Source organism: Procambarus clarkii, chromosome 20 (assembly GCF_040958095.1).
Source record: "Procambarus clarkii isolate CNS0578487 chromosome 20, FALCON_Pclarkii_2.0, whole genome shotgun sequence".
Classification (NCBI taxonomy): domain Eukaryota; kingdom Metazoa; phylum Arthropoda; class Malacostraca; order Decapoda; family Cambaridae; genus Procambarus; species Procambarus clarkii.
The window spans coordinates 48,477,689-48,497,892 of NC_091169.1; the positions used below are offsets into that span (position 1 = coordinate 48,477,689).

General features: G+C 46.7%; 1 protein-coding gene across 2 annotated transcripts in view; it reads right to left on the reverse strand.

The window, feature by feature from the left end:
* LOC138366672 (peritrophin-1-like) overlaps positions 1-10,825 on the reverse strand; it is a 21,040-nt gene extending 10,215 nt beyond the window's left edge. Inside the window, exon 1 of one of the 2 annotated variants that reach the window (XM_069327933.1) lies at positions 10,671-10,825. Coding sequence is in view for 1 of the 2 variants with exons in the window: in XM_069327932.1 (XP_069184033.1) it covers positions 1,555-1,658 (104 nt within the window). In the remaining variant the exon portion in view is untranslated. Of the gene's footprint in view, positions 1-1,554; positions 1,713-10,670 lie in introns of those variants that run through there. The other variant, XM_069327932.1, reaches the window with a different exon arrangement.
* Between the last annotated feature and the right edge of the window lie 9,379 nt (positions 10,826-20,204).

The following is a 20,204-nucleotide window of genomic DNA, read 5'->3' on the forward strand; positions in this document are numbered from 1 at the left end:
TGAAGGGAAGCTGTGGTGGTGATTTTATTTTGATTTCTGGATTGTGTCTATCGTCTAGTAGATTTTCTATCTCCAGTCTCTTCTGGTAAGGTCTTGGGCTGGCGAGGTAGTGGCAATTAAGTCCGAAGTTAAGGAGTTCTGCGTGTTCCTGCGTGGAATGTTAATGTCTGCAGGTTACAGTGAAACGAAAAATTTGTCAATGTCTACAGTTTACAATGGAAACAAAAAGTAGTCAATGTCTACAATTTACAATGAAACCAAAAAGTCGTCAATGTATACGGTTTACAATGGAACCAAATAGTCGTCAATGTCTGCAATTTACATAAGAACTAGTTCATTGCTGTTCCTTGCAGTTTACAACAGAACCAATAAATAGTCAATGCCATCACTTTCCAATAGAAACAATAACTTGTCAATGCTTGCAGCTTGCAACAGAACCAATAAATTGTTTACGCCTGCAGTTTACAGTAGAATCATTATATTTTCAATGTCTGTAGTTTACAGTAGAAACAACAACTTATCAGTGATTGCACTTGGACTTGTACCCAAGACTGACTATGTAATGCATCAGTTATACAATGTATGTTACGTAACTATAACCCGATCTTGTAAAAGCATCTTTATCACCTTCAGTGGTTAAGTGCCTAATAACATATTAGTTTCTATAGCAGCTATCTTACATTGTCAAAGTAGGAGAGACATAATTGTATATATGTATATAAATGTATATGTATGTATGTGTATACAGGATATGTGGAAGCTGGTCAGAATTGCATTTCACATTTGTAAACGCACATTAATGAAACTATGTAAAAAAGACACCTCGAACACTGTTTATGTAGACGTAAATAAATACACAGACGAAAATCTGTGTATTTATATATGGAGGTTAGATTAGCATTTTAAAAAACACTACGATCACCTTCTGTGGTTAATTGTTCAACAGATCACTGAACTATATGTTTAACACATCTCTAACCCTGTCCATGGAGGACAAGAGACAATGTATATATATGCTGGTTAGCATTGTATATATGTGGCCAAGTCTGTTAGAGGAAAACAAATACTGCAGGTTACAATAGAACCGATAACTTGCCAATGGCAGCAGTTTACAGTTCAACCTGTAACTTTTCAATTCCTTGAGTATAACCAATAATTTGTCAATGCCTGTAGTTTACAACCAACCCAATAACTTGCCAATACTTTCAGTTTACAGTGAACCAATAATACATGCAGTTTACAGTGTACCAATAATACCTGCAGTTTACAGTGTACCAATAATACCTACAGTTTACAGTAAACCAATACTACCTACAGTTTACAGTGTACCAATAATACATACAGTTTACAGTAAACCAATAATACCTACAGTTTACAGTGTACCAATAATACCTACAGTTTACAGTGAACCAATAATACCTACAGTTTGCAGTGTACCAATAATACCCGCAGTTTACAGTGAACCAATAATACCTCCAGTTTGCAGTGTACCAATAATACCTGCAGTTGACAATAACCTTGACCATGACAGGAGTAAACAAAGGAGTCACTTACCGTGAATGAGACTGAGTGGAAGATGGACAGAGTACGGAGGGTGTTGGGCTATATATCTCAGAGTGGGGAGGGGGGGGGGGAGACGCGCTCCACCTGCGCCTCATCTACCTGACAACTGTGTTCCACTCGCGCTACATGTGCAAGTTACAGCCCCGCTCCTGTGCCAGGTAAGTCCACTACGGGCTCACCATAGCCCGTGCTACTTGGAAATTTTTGTTCCCAGTAGCTGAATCTTAAACAACAAACAACTCGCGCTACTTGACAAATGTGTTCCACTCGCGCTACTTGACAAATGTGTTCCACTTGCGCTACTTGACAAATGTGTTTCATTTTTTAAACTCGCGACATTTGCTCACACTGGATCACCTCCCTAACTGTGACAGTGTGTGTGGGCTGAAGTTAGGTATACCCATTTGTACCTGCAAAATTGAATGTCTGAACAAATCCACAAGGGCCGTGACGAGGATTCGAACCTGCGTCCGGGAGCATCTCAGACACTGCCTTAATCGACTGAGCTACGACAGTGTCTGGGATGCTCCCGGACGCAGGTTCGTATCCTCGTCACGGCCCTTGTGGATTTGTTCATTTGATGCATCACGTTAGTGTGATCTCTGTGTGTGTTGAATGTCTGTTTGTCTGTCCGTCTGAAGTTGGTCAGTCGCTTGAGAATGCCCTCGTCAAACTTTGCAGGGTGACTGGCGGGTGTTCGGGGATGGTCATAGTCGGCTCGGGGTCGACCTCCATGCTCCCTCTGGGGAAGCATTGAGGTGATTGTGTTGATTATTAATTCAAGGGATTGTATTTAATTGTATTTATTACTTATTTATTACTTGTGAGTTGAGTGTATTTGTATATTTTATTATCACCAGTAATCTTTCCTTCACACTATTTTGTTTTGGGAAGGAGGGTTCATAATTTAGTTTATCACACCGTAATGGAACGGTTGATATAGTTTATCTTCTAAACTGTAATTAAATAGTTAGTAGTACTGCTACAAATGTTAGTTATAATTTAAAACAATTTCAGGTGATTCAGTAGTGTTGACCTGTGATCCAATATCAGAGTACTGTGACACGTGTACTCCAGTACAGGACATGTATTAATGGCGTCCGCGTGGTCCTGAGGCCAGATTCACGAAGCAGTTACGCAAGCACTTACGAACATGCACATCTTTCCTCAATGTTTGACGGCTTTGGTCCCATTTAGTAAACAGTTTACAACCATGAAAACTTCTCAATCAACTGATGTTATTGTTATAAACAGTCTCCTGGTGCTTCGGAGCTCATTACCTGTTAAATAATTGTAAACAAAGCCGCCAAAAATTGAGAAAAGATGTACAGGTTCGTAAGTGCTTGCGTAACTGCTTCGTGAATCCGGCTCCTGGGATGTACCGGCTCAACTGATGGTTCATGCGGTCACAATTGACCTGCCAACAAGTAACACAGTAAAAACAGACGATAACGTGTAAAGCACAGGTGTTACACATATAATTTATGTAATTATTAATGAATAAACCTTACCCTCTCGGGAGGTGTTTTCCTGCGTCGTAACGATTTATTCCTAGATACATATTAATGGCCAAAAATGACGTACAATTAGAAAAAAACGAACTCTGCACTTTCCTTAGTTCCGTCAAGTCTTGGCAACAAATAGTGACTAATGTAAGGAGAAAGGAATACCAGCTACATCATGGGGGGTGGACCTGAGGACCGTCGGGACCCAAGCAGGTGACCCAACACACTGACCATGACTCTTCCTAGACTAATGTAAGTCACGCTGCGTCCTGGGACTTGCTGGAGTAATTGTCTGTTGTGGGAGGCACTCTGTGTCACGACTTAAGTTCCACCAACACCCACAATGATGGCGCTCCTCCTCCTTCTGCCTCGGCGTCATCCTCAACTCGTTTTCATTGAGATTCAAAACGAGGAATAGGTTTGATGTCAAATCTTTATTGACTCTATAATCAATTTAATAGATTCATTTTATTGTGGTTTCAGTTCTTAGACTGACGATTTTAGTGTAACATTAGCTAAATAGATTTTGTGACGAGATGCAAACGTCGCTGCAAAATATTCTCGTTTTCTGGATAAAATATAGAATGCAATCTCGTTTATGACTAACTAATATGTCTTTACTTAAAATGGAATTAACACAACCGTCGGCAATTTCTACCTGTTGCATTAACAATTTATGGGTCGGAATAAGAAATACGAAACGGAGTCCAATGTTTAGGACTTGCGAGCACTTCATTACTCCTCTACAGAATTATTATAGTATTGTTTTAGTTTTAATTTTCATTCTTGTGCGGCAGTTCGTACAGGACGAATGTCCCGAACTGGAGTTGCAGGGGCCAGATTCAAGAAGCAGTTACGCAAACACTTACGAACCTGTACATCTTTTATCAATCTTTGGCGGCTTTGTTTACAATTATTAAACAGTTAATGAGCTACGAAGCACCAGGAGGATGTTTATAACAATAACAACAGTTGATTGGGAAGTTTTCATGCTTGTAAACTGTTTAATAAATGTAACCAAAGCCGTCAAAGATTGAGGAAAGATGTACACGTTCGTAATTACTTGCGTAACTGCTTCGTGAATCTGGCCCCAGGTCTTGGAGGTCTCTCAGCGACTTCATTTCCTGCTAGCTCCAAAGGAACTAATTTGTCTAGTGTCGTGAGACTAGTGGTGCCTCTCAACTTTACTTTCACTGTCCTCGAGACACCCTGACTGTCTGGATAGACAGACACTATACGGCTCAGAAGCCACTCCAGGCGTGGACCGTCACTGTCCATCCACAACAACATCGCCAGGTTGTAATTGGATTTTGTTGTAGGAATTGTTAGTCCCGTAGTGGTACTCCCTCAGAGCAGTTAGGTACTCTCGGCTCCAAACTTCCTTCCGCTGACTAATTACTCTGGACAGATGTTTGTAACTCTGAAGACAGTATGTGGAAGTGGTACACTGTACACACTGCATGTACATATGCACAGTGTAGATGGTTACAGTGAAGAGCACGGTGGGTAGTGCAGATGGTTACAGTGAAGAGCACGGTGGGTAGTGGAGATGGTTACAGTGAAGAGCACGGTGGGTAGTGTAGATGGTTACAGTGAAGAGCACGGTGGGTAGTGCAGATGGTTACAGTGAAGAGCACGGTGGGTAGTGCAGATGGTTACAGTGAAGAGCACGGTGGGTAGTGAAGATGGTTACAGTGAAGAGCACGGTGGGTAGTGAAGATGGTTACAGTGAAGAGCACGGTGGGTAGTGAAGATGGTTACAGTGAAGAGCACGGTGGGTAGTGAAGATGGTTACAGTGACGAGGAGGGTCGTGTGTAGTGACAATAGTAACAGTGTTGAAGGTTGTGTAGTGAAGATGGTCACGGTGATGAAGGTACGGTGCTGCGACCACTTGACTCCCATCACTGGGCCACCCGGGGTACCCTCCCTACTGGTGTCCACGCTGAGGCTACGTATACCCATGGTGTATACACTAGGGTATACACCATACATCATGCCCGACTTGCTGCATGGGTTACAGCTTCTCCCCCATATCAACCTACCCAAGCTTTGAGCCCTGGAGAGGACCAGAGAGGAACTCCATAGTCTCCTGAGACTGAGGGATGCCTACAACTATACACTGAAGTAAGGTATACACAGGTTGTATACGGTAAGATTATGTACTCCCATAGTGTGAATGACCTGGCTAAGTATGCCTCATGGTGTATGTTCTCTCACTGTCCATTTGTTGGTTTATAACTGGACGACGCCGGAGATGTTAGCTCGGGGGGGAGGGGGGTGGCAGGGGTTGGTGGGGAAGGGTGGGGGTGGCAGGGGTTGGTGGGGAAGAGAGGGAGGGGTGACAGGGGTTGATAGGGAAGGGAGGGGTGGCAGGGGTTGGTGGGGAAGGGAGGGGGTGGCAGGGGTTGGTGGGGAAGGGAGGGGGTGGCAGGGGTTGGTGGGGAAGGGAGGGAGGGGTGACAGGGGTTGATAGGGAAGGGAGGGGTGGCAGGGGTTGGTGGGGAAGGGAGGGGGTGGCAGGGGTTGGTGGGGAAGGGAGGGAGGGGTGACAGGGGTTGATAGGGAAGGGAGGGGTGGCAGGGGATGGTGGGGAAGGGAGGGAGGGGTGGCAGGGGTTGGTGGGGAAGGGAGGGGTGGCAGGGGATGGTGGGGAAGGGAGGGGTGGCAGGGGTTGGTGGGGAAGGGAGGGGTGGCAGGGGATGGTGGGGAAGGGAGGGGTGGCAGGGGATGGTGGGGAAGGGAGGGGTGGCAGGGGATGGTGGGGAAGGGAGGGTTGGCAGGGGATGGTGGGGAAGGGAGGGGTAGCAGGGGATGGTGGGGAAGGGAGGGGTGGCAGGGGATGGTGGGGAAGGGAGGGGTGGCAGGGGATGGTGGGGAAGGGAGGGTTGGCAGGGGATGGTGGGGAAGGGAGGGGTGGCAGGGGATGGTGGGGAAGGGAGGGTTGGCAGGGGATGGTGGGGAAGGGAGGGGTGGCAGGGGTTGATAGGGAAGGGAGGGGTGGCAGGGGATGGAGGGGAAGGGAGGGTTGGCAGGGGATGGTGGGGAAGGGAGGGGTGGCAGGGGTTGGTGGGGAAGGGAGGGGTGGCAGGGGATGGTGGGGAAGGGAGGGGTGGCAGGGGATGGTGGGGAAGGGAGGGGTGGCAGGGGATGGTGGGGAAGGGAGGGTTGGCAGGGGATGGTGGGGAAGGGGGGGTTGGCAGGGGATGGTGGGGAAGGGAGGGGTGGCAGGGGATGGTGGGGAAGGGAGGGGTGGCAGGGGTTGATAGGGAAGGGAGGGGTGGCAGGGGATGGAGGGGAAGGGAGGGTTGGCAGGGGATGGTGGGGAAGGGAGGGGTGGCCGGGGATGGTGGGGAAGGGAGGGGTGGCAGGGGATGGTGGGGAAGGGAGGGTTGGCAGGGGATGGTGGGGAAGGGGGGGTTGGCAGGGGATGGTGGGGAAGGGAGGGGTGGCAGGGGATGGTGGGGAAGGGAGGGGTGGCAGGGGATGGAGGGGAAGGGAGGGGTGGCAGGGGATGGAGGGGAAGGGAGGGTTGGCAGGGGATGGTGGGGAAGGGAGGGGTGGCAGGGGATGGTGGGGAAGGGAGGGGTGGCAGGGGATGGTGGGGAAGGGAGGGGTGGCAGGGGATGGTGGGGAAGGGAGGGTTGGCAGGGGATGATGGGGAAGGGAGGGGTGGCAGGGGATGGTGGGGAAGGGAGGGTTGGCAGGGGATGGTGGGGAAGGGAGGGGTGGCAGGGGAGGGTGGGGAAGGGAGGGGTGGCAGGGGATGGTGGGGAAGGGGGGGTTGGCAGGGGATGGTGGGGAAGGGAGGGGTGGCAGGGGATGGTGGGGAAGGGAGGGGTGGCAGGGGTTGATAGGGAAGGGAGGGGTGGCAGGGGATGGAGGGGAAGGGAGGGTTGGCAGGGGATGGTGGGGAAGGGAGGGGTGGCAGGGGATGGTGGGGAAGGGAGGGGTGGCAGGGGATGGTGGGGAAGGGAGGGTTGGCAGGGGATGGTGGGGAAGGGGGGGTTGGCAGGGGATGGTGGGGAAGGGAGGGGTGGCAGGGGATGGTGAGGAAGGGAGGGGTGGCAGGGGATGGAGGGGAAGGGAGGGGTGGCAGGGGATGGAGGGGAAGGGAGGGTTGGCAGGGGATGGTGGGGAAGGGAGGGGTGGCAGGGGATGGTGGGGAAGGGAGGGGTGGCAGGGGATGGTGGGGAAGGGAGGGGTGGCAGGGGATGGTGGGGAAGGGAGGGGTGGTAGGGGATGGTGGGGAAGGGAGGGGTGGCAGGGGATGGTGGGGAAGGGAGGGGTGGCAGGGGTTGGTGGGGAAGGGAGGGGTGGCAGGGGATGGTGGGGAAGGGAGGGGTGGCAGGGGAGGGTGGGGAAGGGAGGGGTGGCAGGGGATGGTGGGGAAGGGAGGGGTGGCAGGGGATGGTGGGGAAGGGAGGGGTGGCAGGGGTTGATAGGGAAGGGAGGGGTGGCAGGGGAGGGTGGGGAAGGGAGGGGTGGCAGGGGTTGATAGGGAAGGGAGGGGTGGCAGGGGAGGGTGGGGAAGGGAGGGGTGGCAGGGGTTGATAGGGAAGGGAGGGGTGGCAGGGGAGGGTGGGGAAGGGAGGGGTGGCAGGGGAGGGTGGGGAAGGGAGGGGTGGCAGGGGATGGTTTCATCCAGGAAGGGAAGGGAACTATCTAGGGAAAGCGCCAAGTCTATATAGCACTTGGAAGAGGTCAGGATTAGGATTAGTGATGGGAGGGTGGGGAGGAGGTGGGGGGGGGCAGTGTCCAACCACTTGGACGGTCGAGGATTGAGCGCCGACCAGCATAAAGCGAGACCGTCGCTCTATCGTCTACAGCACCGCTCCTGTGCCAGGTAAGTCCACTACGGGCTCACCATAGCCCGTGCTACTTGCCCCGCTCCTGTGCCAGGTAAGTCCACTACGGGCTCACCATAGCCCGTGCTACTTGCCCCGCTCCTGTGCCAGGTAAGTCCACTACGGGCTCACCATAGCCCGTGCTACTTGCCCCGCTCCTGTGCCAGGTAAGTCCACTACGGGCTCACCATAGCCCGTGCTACTTGCCCCGCTCCTGTGCCAGGTAAGTCCACTACGGGCTCACCATAGCCCGTGCTACTTGCCCCGCTCCTGTGCCAGGTAAGTCCACTACGGGCTCACCATAGCCCGTGCTACTTGCCCCGCTCCTGTGCCAGGTAAGTCCACTACGGGCTCACCATAGCCCGTGCTACTTGCAACTTGTTCTGAGTAGCTGAATCTATAACAACAAGCAACAACAACATCTACCGTGTAGCCCAAGCGGTTGGGTCAGCCAGGAGAGCGGACATAGTGCCAAGGCGTCACCAACATAGCCCAATAAATCAACCCATGTTGGTGTCACAGGCCAGCCAACACTTCCAACTTTTGTCAGTGTGACAAAACTTTTTTATTTATGAAAATGAGTTTGTACTAAAGCAAGAGTGCCTGAACACTTCCACCGCCGTAACCACATTGCTGTGTACCACACCGTCAACACTTCCACCGCCGTAACCACATTGCTGTGTACCACACCGTCAACACTTCCACCGCCGTAACCACATTGGTGTGTACCACACCGTCAACACTTACTGTGTCACACAACAAGTGGCTGCTCTTGGGGAGGTAATTACATTTCTGTCTTTATTATGCACCCCATACCCATCCCGTGGGCGGCGGTGGGGAGGGTTACAGAGGCACATAATGGGTTCAGGAACTGAACCACATTGTTCATGCACCGGTTATGTGGGCAGCCGAGCCAAACACTGCGGCTATGACTGCATGGAACTTAGTCTTGGGACTTAATTTATTTTGATCCCTTCGTTTGACTACACGAACGTCGACGTCGTGGTTGTAATAAGGCCGCGTGAACGACCATTGGGTAGTTCAATAGTTTGCTATTGCCTCGTAGCATGAGAGGCTCAATCACCGGAACCTGACATCCCTCACGGCAACATGACAGCCCGGCCTCATCAACATGGGCTAAATGCTCGTTAATCCAGCCGTCAAACCCCTTGTTTGTAAAAGCAAACCACTTTATACAACCCGTCCTCAAGTTAAGCTTGTCCAGCTTGCGTCGGACACCAAACACCAGTCACGAGAAAACATATTGTGTAAAAAAAAATGTCTTAATAAGAGATTCTCCCCTGAGAGCTGTGAGGGACACTGAGGGGCCATCGCCCCCCCCCCCCCTTCAGGGCCAAGACAGACCGAGATATTTTGTTAAGAATACATTCAATAAGTAGATGTGGGACCGTCTGTGATTCTCGCTACACAGTGTGAAGGAAACAGTGGAGCAGCTGACAGGACTCAGCAGCTGACTCTTCCTGCCTTCAGCAACAACCCGCCAATGTTTCATATATATTAACTGATTTGATTCTCACTGTGCAGAATTAAAACAGTAGAAGGGTCAAGGGAACGTGGAACTTAGTAAAAAGTTCAGTAGGAAGCAGAACTTCAAAGAGAGTTCAGTTAGAAAGTAGAGCCTCAAAACATCCCCGAGGTCTCCACATCGCATCAGTGAAATGTGATATACAAAAACAATTTAGGCGTCGATGATAACATGTACATGTAACTATAACTTTACCTTAACATGTAGTTTAACATGTACTGTGACAACCATAATCGCGGACCAATGAAACTGTATGTCTGTCCCTTTATGTGTTTTACAGGTTTTTCCCCTATGGTATATCGTCACCTGTAATAAACATGTGTCGTTGCCCCCCCCCCCCCCCCCCCCGGGGTTAAACACCTGCCCTGCTTCTATCTTTTCTTGCGATAACAAGGAAGCCATCGCCCGAAATATGCTGATAAACAAAGTATCTGTCAATACTTATTGACTTTCTAGCTGATGAATTAAACACACCTGAGTTTCAATTTGAATACTAAACAAGGAAGCTCTCTTCTCGCTGTATCGTGAATACTTGTAAAGCTTAAGACAAAGTTGAACACAACAAACCCTTAAGAGAACTGCTAAGCACAAAGTACGTATTGTAATCCCTAGATACCTACTTATTTTGTATTAGTTAATTTTATGTTAAACTTCCCCAATTTTAAATGTACAACCTTTTATAAGTAGCCCTTACATTTGAACACTTTCTCCCCAGTAACCACTAATTTACGCAACATAATGTGAATAATTCTCCAGACAACACCCCCTCTAAGTGACACTTATCTAGAAACACTCATAGTGACACTTATGAGACCAGATGGACTCTAGAACAGCCGATGCCATCACGGGATCAGGAGCCGTATGCACATGTTGGCCAGAATGCCTCAGGCACACGAGGAGAGGAACATCAGGACAAAACCAGACTGGACTATATCAAAGTGCCGACAAACAGTCACATGTTGCAGCTCCCACGGAGCAACAAGCAGAACTGTGATATAATCTAGAAAAAAAATATATCTTAAAAGCAATGGCAGAGAAAGAATATAACGAACACTGCTGACCGAGCAGTGCAAGAAGATATACAAAACAGAATAATATTTGCAAAACAGCCGACTACGTTTAGTCATCTGCAGCGTTAATGACAAAAAAGCTTACGTGCTTTTAATTATCAATAAAAGTCTTTCCAAGTAACATTTCCTTATGGGTCTTACCTTGACGAAGACTGGCGACCTGAAAGATGTGCTGTGATTATCCAAACCCCAGTTTAGTGTTTCGTGTGTCTTAGTGTACAAGTCGACGCCTGGAGAGCAATTGAGTGTGTGGAGCCAATGAGTCCCTAATTTATGTATAAGGGCATGAATGATGACACCTGTAACAGCGGGGTTACTCAATGGTCACACGAGTGTTTGAGTGATGTAACAGCCGGAGCTCAGTCTCCGTCATGTGGGCTGTTGCCTCATAACGTGTAGCAAGTGTAGCACCACCTGCTCACTCCCAGGATGCTCTCACACTGATGCACGCACTTCTCACTACATGATAACACATATGACAGTGAATTTTGACACCAGGAACAGTCATACAACTTGAGGAATCTTAACATTAGGAACAGTCATACAACTTAATGAGTCTTAACACCAGGAACAGTCATACAACTTAATGAGTCTTAACACCAGGAACAGTCATACAACTTGATGAATGTTAACACCAGAAACAGTCATAAAACTTGATGAAACTTTAAGCCAGCCGCAGCATAACAGTATGTTGAACAATAATGCAACATAGTAACAGTATGTTGAACATTATTACAACATAGAAACACTGTTTTAAGATAAACTGTGATCCACATTTCCATGGAAATAAACATTCCAGACACCTGGACTGTATGGGTCTCGAACCCTGGAAGTCCATGCGATAGTGCTAGAACCTCACAAGCACAGGGTCCCGGGTTCCAGGCCCATACAGGTAAGGTGAGTGGCTCTTTTAAGACACTGGTGATAAGCAAAATAACTCAAAAAGTAATACCATTGAGACATGCATAGAGCAGCATAGTGTATTATGGAGCAATACAGTGTATCATGGAGCAACACAGTGTATCATGGAACAACACAGTGTATCATGGAACAACACAGTGTATCATGGAACAACACAGTGTATCATGGAACAACACAGTGTATCATGGAACAACACAGTGTATCATGGAACAACACAGTGTATCATGGAACAACACAGTGTATCATGGAGCAACACAGTGTATCATGGAGCAACACAGTGTATCATGGAGCAACACTGTGTATCATGGAGCAACACAGTGTATCATGGAGCAACACTGTGTATCATGGAGCAACACAGTGAATCATGGAGCAACACAGTGTATCATGGAGCAACACAGTGTATCATGGAGCAACACAGTGTATCATGGAACAACACAGTGTATCATGGAGCAACACAGTGTATCATGGAACAACACAGTGTATCATGGAGCAACACAGTGTATCATGGAACAACACAGTGTATCATGGAACAACACAGTGTATCATGGAACAACACAGTGTATCATGGAACAACACAGTGTATCATGGAACAACACAGTGTATCATGGAACAACACAGTGTATCATGGAGCAACACAGTGTATCATGGAACAACACAGTGTATCATGGAACAACACAGTGTATCATGGAACAACACAGTGTATCATGGAACAACACAGTGTATCATGGAGCAACACAGTGTATCATGGAACAACACAGTGTATCATGGAACAACACAGTGTATCATGGAACAACACAGTGTATCATGGAGCAACACAGTGTATCATGGAGCAACACAGTGTATCATGGAGCAACACAGTGTATCATGGAGCAACACAGTGTATCATGGAGCAACACAGTGTATCATGGATCCTTACAGACACCTCACTTGTGCTCCCTGTTGGGATCACGCCCACATCTCCCGCACCTGCAGCAGGGGCGAGGAGAGGGCATGTACTCCTGACCGGAGCGTCTGGCACCAGCAAGAATTAGAGAAGACGGACGAGACCTTCTATCAAAAGTGACCTTCACAACGAGAAAAGGCTGACGACGACCACGAGGGGTCGAGTGAACGTATCAATCTGGAGAATAGATTGGTTTTGGGCCTTAAGGAAATATTTAATATCCTCGTGGCAGTCTTTCAGTTCCCTGTCACCAGTCGCAACATGGCGCGGGAGAATAACTGTGCCAAATGCTGGCATTCAGCCGGGTATTTCTGGAGATGCGAACAGGGGTCTCCCCAATGCAGGACAACGAAGCCAAGCGGGCAGCCGCCTCCTAAACAGGGGCTGCACCAACACTTGTATCAGTACGTGTGGGTTAATAGACACAAACGTATCCACCAAATCAAAGAGGTGTTTATTTATTATTATTTATTAATATATACAAGAGTCGTTACATTCTTGTACAGCCACCAGCACGTGCAGCGTTGCGGGCAGGTCCTTAACCCTAGGTTCCCCGAAATACGACCCCCCAAATTGTTTAACAACCAGGTACACATTCACTGCTGGCTGAACAGTTGTTACAGTTAAGGATTGGCGCCCAATCAATCCCCCCCCAGCCAGGATACGAACCCAGGCAAAAGAGCTCGCGACTCGCCGGGCGAGTGTTTTACCACTGCGTCACGGGGCTTACAGGAGGTTTATGGAGGAATAAATCATCAGGACGAAGTAGGATCAATATAACTGAGATCAAAATACTTTGTCCACGTAGCAGGACCAAACAAAGCCAGGAATATAGTAGATTGGGAAGGAATAATTTGCGTGCGGAGGTGACGACGCTGAGCACCCCTGGTAAGAGGGGGGGGGGGGTAAAATGCGCAGTTGTTACAGGGAGAGACGGAGCCACGCCAGGTGATGAGGTGGTCACCACTGGGGGCTCAACCCTGCAACAGAGGTGGGAGGGGAACAGAGAGTGTCAGTAGGGAGAGTCAGAGAAGCAGCTTCGTCTGGGGCTACAGAGCCCAGCCTTCTCTCACAGTCTAACTTAGGGACTTGGTTTCCCAATGAGGGTCAGATATCAGCATTGAAACGAACAGGAATATAGAATTTCATTCAAGAATAAGCCCCCCATACCCACCATGGAGCCACCATTAGAGGACAGAACACCCGACAAGACGAGGCCGCCCCAGAGGTGCATCGTGGATATACACCCCTGCAATCGGCACCTTAAGAACCGCCAGTCCGTTGAGATCGGGCTCAGCAACAATGGTAAAGTTTGATAATCAAAAAAAAGAGTCCCTTCACTCGACAATGTCAGCTACCACAGTTCTACGGGTGAGTGCGCGCGCGCCTCCCCAAACACCCGGCGTCCAAACAGAAGACAATAGAACGAATATTCAAGAACGGCAGGAGGGCACAATCAGAAAGGAGAAGAGGTGGAGAGGAAAAATTAACCACAAAGACGAGGAAAAAGCAACCAGCAAAATTAATAAAGACAGCAGCAGGAGCATAAGGTTCCAAAAGGACAGAGGACTGTCGAGCTCCTGTTCTCTTATAAATTACGTCTGAATTTGGCAGTTTGAACGTATGGCCGAAAATGGACGTAATTTGAAAATTATTTTTTTTTTATTAAATTTGGCATTTTTTCCAAAACAGTAAGTTAAGGGTCCTCTGGTAGGTTAGGTGGGCAAGAAATTCTCCTAAAGTTTCCAAACGTCATGAAAAACGTTAATGGAAGTTTCCTCTCCTAACCTTACTGAATAAGCCAGAAGACCCAAACAGAAAATGAGACAGGCCATCACTTTCGTGAGCCGATTTCATTGCAAATTACGTCCATTTTTGGCCATAGCGCGTATACGAGCGAAAAGTGACGTTATTTTTAAGAGAACGGGATGAGGGCCGTCGCCCACCAAGCCCTCACCACCACAACGGGCTGGAATGGGAGAGGGCGGACACAAGTATTTCCATACATCTCTGCATTTCCAGCTTCCTCTTGTGTTCTCTTGTCTTACTTTCCCTTAATTTGAAGCTGTCCTTGTCCACATTGCCTATTCTCAGAATCTTGTACATTGTGATCGTATTCCCTGTTTTTCTATCTCCTAGGGATGTGAGTTTTAGTTCCATTAGCCTATCCATATAATAGCTTAACCCAGTCTAAGCTCTGGCACCAATATTTATTGCAAGTCACTATACTTTTTAAATTTGGGTTTTATACTTTACATCGAGCACATTCCATGCTGATGCTGCATCTTCCAATATTGATCTAACAAACAGTATGTAATTACCTTAAGGAAGTCCTAATTTAGAGTTTCTAAATAATGCTCTTATGTTTGCCGGCATCTCATATGTTGCTGATGTTACCCTTTTTGTTGTGTCTCTGGTGTTAGTGTTGAAATATTCACTCCTAAATTTTTTTCTTTCCGATTAGAGTAGTTGCTCACTCCTTTATTGTGGAGCTAATTCCAGGTCTCCATTTTTCCTTTTGCCCATCTTCATTTCGTTACCTTACACTAGTTTGATTTGAATTTCAACAACAATTTGTTTGCCCACTCCTGGAGTTTGTCAACGTTCTCATGAAACTTCCTGGAACCCTCCTGTATTTAAACATTCCTCGTGACCTTCGTGTCATCTGTAAGCATTGTTATGTATGATATCACTCCCTGTGGGAGGTCCTTCATATGAATTAGGAACACCAGTAGTCCCTGAACCGAGCCTTGTGGGACCCCACTATATTCTTCTCGTCTGAAACCTCGTCTGTAATTTTGGCTCATTGCTTTCTATCCACTGCCTTTCCCAGTTAAGTTTTGTCCCAGTTATCCCAACCTGCGTCTCAATTTTGTACACCAGCCTCTCATAAGAAAGAGTGTCAAATGCTTTTTGACAATCTAGGAAAACACCAGGTCTACCCAGCCTTCTTTTTCCTGTTTTATTTTCGTAACCTTGTCATAGTACTCATTGAAAGGTTGTCAGGCACGACTTTCCTTGTTTAATGCATCTGCCCATTTGTTACATTGTTGGCTGTCTCCTAGTGCTCCATCATTCTCATTCTAATTAATAACCGTTGGAGTGCCACAGGACAGCATTTTGGGACCTCTCTTATTTCTTATTTACATCAATGATCTGCCTAACGTCTCTAACATTCTGAAATCTATTTTGTTTGCTGATGATACTACTCTCATCTACTCTAACCCCAACCCACATACACTAAATAATGTTGTTAATAATGAACTAAAAAAAGTCCACTTATGGATGTCAACCAACAAACTAACACTTAACATAGAAAAGACCTACTACATCTTATTTGGAAGCAAATCTACAAATGCAATTCAGCTTCAGATAGACAATGTAAACATTAGCAATAAAAATGATGGAAAGTTTCTTGGCCTATTCCTAGACAAGAGACTCAACTTCAGTACCCACATACAACACATAACTAAGAAAGTCTCTAAAACAGTTGGTATACTCTCCAAAATCAGATATTATGCACCTAACTCTGCTCTCATCTCTCTATATTATGCACTAATCTATCCCTATCTTAATTATGGTATCTGTGCATGGGGTTCAACCACTGCAAACCACCTCAAGTCCATCATTACCCAGCAAAAATCTGCTATCAGAATAATAACAAATTCTGCTTTCAGACAACACTCAGCCCCCTTGTTTAACTCCCTAAACATGCTAAACATAATCTCACTCCACAAATTCTCTTGTGTCAACTACATTTACAAAACCCTGTTCTTAAATGCAAATCCTGCTCTGAAACTCTCCCTGGACAGATGTAATAGGACCCATTATCACCACACCAGAAATAAATATCTCTTTGATATCCCCAGAGTCAAACTTAATTTGTGTAAACACTCTATGCAAATAAAGGGACCCAGTCTATGGAACTCACTCCCTATTGAATTGAAAAGCTGACCAACTTTTGCATCACTCAAAAACAATACTAAAAAGAACCTAATTTCATCTTCATAGTTTTTTACCTTTTGCTCTAAAACTGCACTGTATATATATTGCTACCCAATCTCCTAATCTTTATGTACCCAATCTGAACATCTTTATCATTGCGATCATTGCTGTCTTCTTATATGTGCTGTCAATCTGCTGTATGGTGTCTATTAATCTTGTTTAAATTACCAATCAAGCTGTCAATGTAATCAATCAGAGCTTTAATATACCAATGTGCTTTAATATACTTACTAATCTCTCTCATCTCATTTTTTTTTCTTGCAATGTATTTGTTATCATTTTATTAATTCTGATAGAATTTACCTACTTAAAATTATCTGTTAGATTAAGGACCTGCCCGAAACGCTGCGCGTACTAGTGGCTTTACAAGAGTGCAATTGCTGTACTATGCTATGTATTCTCACAAACCCAATGTACCTTCTTGTATATAAATAAATAAATAAATAAATAAATTACTTTCTCTGGCACTTCACGTGGAATTCTTGTCAATTAGACACCTGAACCATAATCAACTCGTTTAACGAGTTGATAATAGTCCTAGATGGATCGAAATATCAATTTGTTATTTATAAGATTTGTGGGTTGGTGTCAAATTTTCAGCCACATGATTGTGACTTGCAGTCTGCACACTTGTCAATGAAATGATCTTTGGAGTCTTCTGTCTATTCCTTTTTATAAATATTAGGACTATATTTGCCTTTTTCCAGATATCTGGGAGATTGCCTTTCTCAAGCATTTTATTGAATACTTTTGATAACGGGAGACAAAGTGCTTCTGTGGCCTTCTTCATCGGCTATGGTGATAATAAGTCCAGTCCCACTGATTTTGTCACATCAAGGCCTTCCATGTGTTATTTTTCTACTTTTTACGTGGATTATAATGTCGCCCATTGCTTTTTCCGATTATATGGGACTCCAGAGCTAGGTTTGGTGTTATATCCACTTCCATGTCGTTTCTCTAGTTGTTATAGAGATGTAGTTTCCCTTAGTGTACCATCCTTCTATTCCCCTGTTACTTACTCCAATTCCCTTTTCTTACACTTGCTCATGTTGAATTACAGTAGCCAGTTCTCATACCAGCTCTGCAGCTTATTAAAATCATCTTCGAGAATATTACAATCCTTATCTGTCACAATTCTTATTAGTTTTGCATCATCTGTAAGTAAGTAATTATCAAAAGAAGGCACCAAACCGGGAAGGCTATGTAGCACCATCAAATGTGGGGAATAATCAGAGGGCGCTAAATATCACCAAGGATGCCAATACGAGAACAAAAACGCATAAGGCGAACGATATCAAAAGTATCCGAGTCACCAAGAATTTTATCAAGGGACAAGCGACAGCGAAGGACGGTCGGAAAACAAGACACGCGCTCATCCTGGAAGTCAGGACAATCAACAAGGATATGCACGGCCGTAAGATAGACAATGCAATTTGGACAATAAGGAGCAGGGTGGCACTCCATTAAGTAATCGTGAGTTAAGCATGAATGGCCAATACGCAACCTTGCCAGAGCCGTTTCCCATCGCCGGTTACGGTGTTAGGAGGAAGACTATGAGAACACACTACTCTTAAGAGCACGTAGTTTGTTACCAATAACAAAATACCAACAATCCTGCCAATGGGTAAGGATGGAGGAATGAATAACTGCTTAAAAGTCGCAATAAGGAATACCTTAATGAGAGATGGGACAAGAGCAGACAGCTTCGCTAGCGGCAGCGTCCACACACTCATTTAAAGAGACACCAATATGGCTGGGAACCCAGCAAAACTTAACTGACTTAAATTTATTGCAAAATAAGAAACAGCTAACATTGAATCTCGACAACCACTGGACAGACCGGATTAAAGGACTCAAGAGCCACGAGGGCACTACGAGAGTCAACGACAACCACAAAGGAAGATTGACAATGAGAAAGCAGGAGACGAAGAGCATAGAGAATAGCAAAAAGTTCCGATGTGAAGATGCTAGTCTCCGAAGGGAGGCGACACATATAAGTGCGGTCAGGAAAAACAGCAGAGTATATCTTGAGGTTATCTTGAGATGATTTCGGGGCTATTTAGTGTCCCCGCGGCCTGGTCCTCGACCAGGCCTCCACCCCCAGGAAGCAGCCCGTGACAGCTGACTAACACCCAGGTACCTATTTTACTGCTAGGTAATAGGGGCATAGGGCGAAAGAAACTCTGCCCATTGTTTCTCGCCAGCGCCTGGGATCGAACCCAGAACCACAGGATCACAAGTCCAGCGAGCTGTCCGTTCAGCCGACCGGCTCCCTGATTAGCCTACACTGTCCGCAGACTTAGACCCATAGGTGAAGATGGAAACGGAGTGGGAGTGTGAAGAAAAGTGCTCAAGGAAGAGGCGTTTCAGAACTGTAGGAGGGGTAAAAGCTTTAGTGATGCGGGTTAAGGATGTACAAAACTTCGGAAAGGGAGACCCTCCACGGGGGCAAGGAAGGAACAATACGAGGAGAAATATTAAAAATACGAACTGAAAGAGAATCCTGTGAGCGAGATAACCGAACAGAAAGAGGGAGATGGTGAAGAGAAACAGGAACCACAGAAGGGGTAAAAGTTAAAGCACAACAGAGGCGAGAGGAAGGATGTTGCAAGGACCGCGCAAGATAGTGAAGACAGTAGCGATCACGGCGGTCCTGGAGAGATAGGAAGCCAATGTCAACATAAAAACTGAGGGCGGGAGTCGAACGAAAGGCACCAGAGCTGAGGCACAACCCTGTATGGTGCAAAACATCCAGTAGGAGGAGAAGCAGACGAGTATGTAGGGCGACCACAATCGAGCTTAGACAGGACAAGAGAGGAATGTAAAGTGAGAAGAGTGCACCTATCCGCTCCCCAAGAAGTATGGGACAAAACCGTAAGGAGGGTAAGAGCCTTAGAGCATTCAACTCGGAGGTAAGAGATATGGGGCGACCAAGACAAACGAGTGTCAAAGATTAACCCCAATATCTTAGCGGAATCCCTGTACACAAGGGGATGACCATAAAGCGACAAAGAGGGACAAAGAACCACATGCTTCCGAGTAAAAGTCATAGCACAAGTCTTAGACGTAGAGAACCGGAATCCATGATCGGTGGTCCAAGACGACACGGCATCAATCGCAAGTTGAAGCCGCCGTTGAAGGAGAGGCGAATCATCACCCCGACAGCAAAGAGTAAGATCGTCGACACAGACAGCAGAAAAGACGCCAGAAGGAAGAGAGGAAAGAAGACCATTGAGGGCAACCAGAACAAGAGAAGTGCTCAGAACACTACCTTGATTTACACCCTCGTATTGCCAAAAAGAGGCAGAGAGAGTGGCACCAAGCCTCACTCGAAAGGAACGACGAGAGAGGAAGCTTTGGAGACAGAGAGAGAAATTACCATGAAGGCCAAAAGATTGAAGTTGGGACGGAATACGATATCGTCAAGTGGTGTCGTAAGCCTTTTCCAGGTCAAAACGGACGGCAACAACGGAGGTCTTCACAGCAAAAGCAGTACGAATATAGACCTCCAAGTTCACCAAGACATCTGTTGTGCTGCAGCACTTGCAAAAACCAAATTGAGAAGAGGAGAGGTAGTGATAGTTTTCTAAGAACCACATCAGACGAACGTTAACCATACGTTCAAAGAGTTTGCAGACACAACTCGTGAGGGCAATAGGGTGGAAGTCCTTAGGGGATGTCCCAAGAGACAACGGCATCGAGCAAGTTCTCAGTGACTGACGATGACTCCCAGACCCGATTATACAGACTCAGTAAATACTGAGACGTGCACGGAGGGAGATTGCGAAGCATCTCATAATGAATGC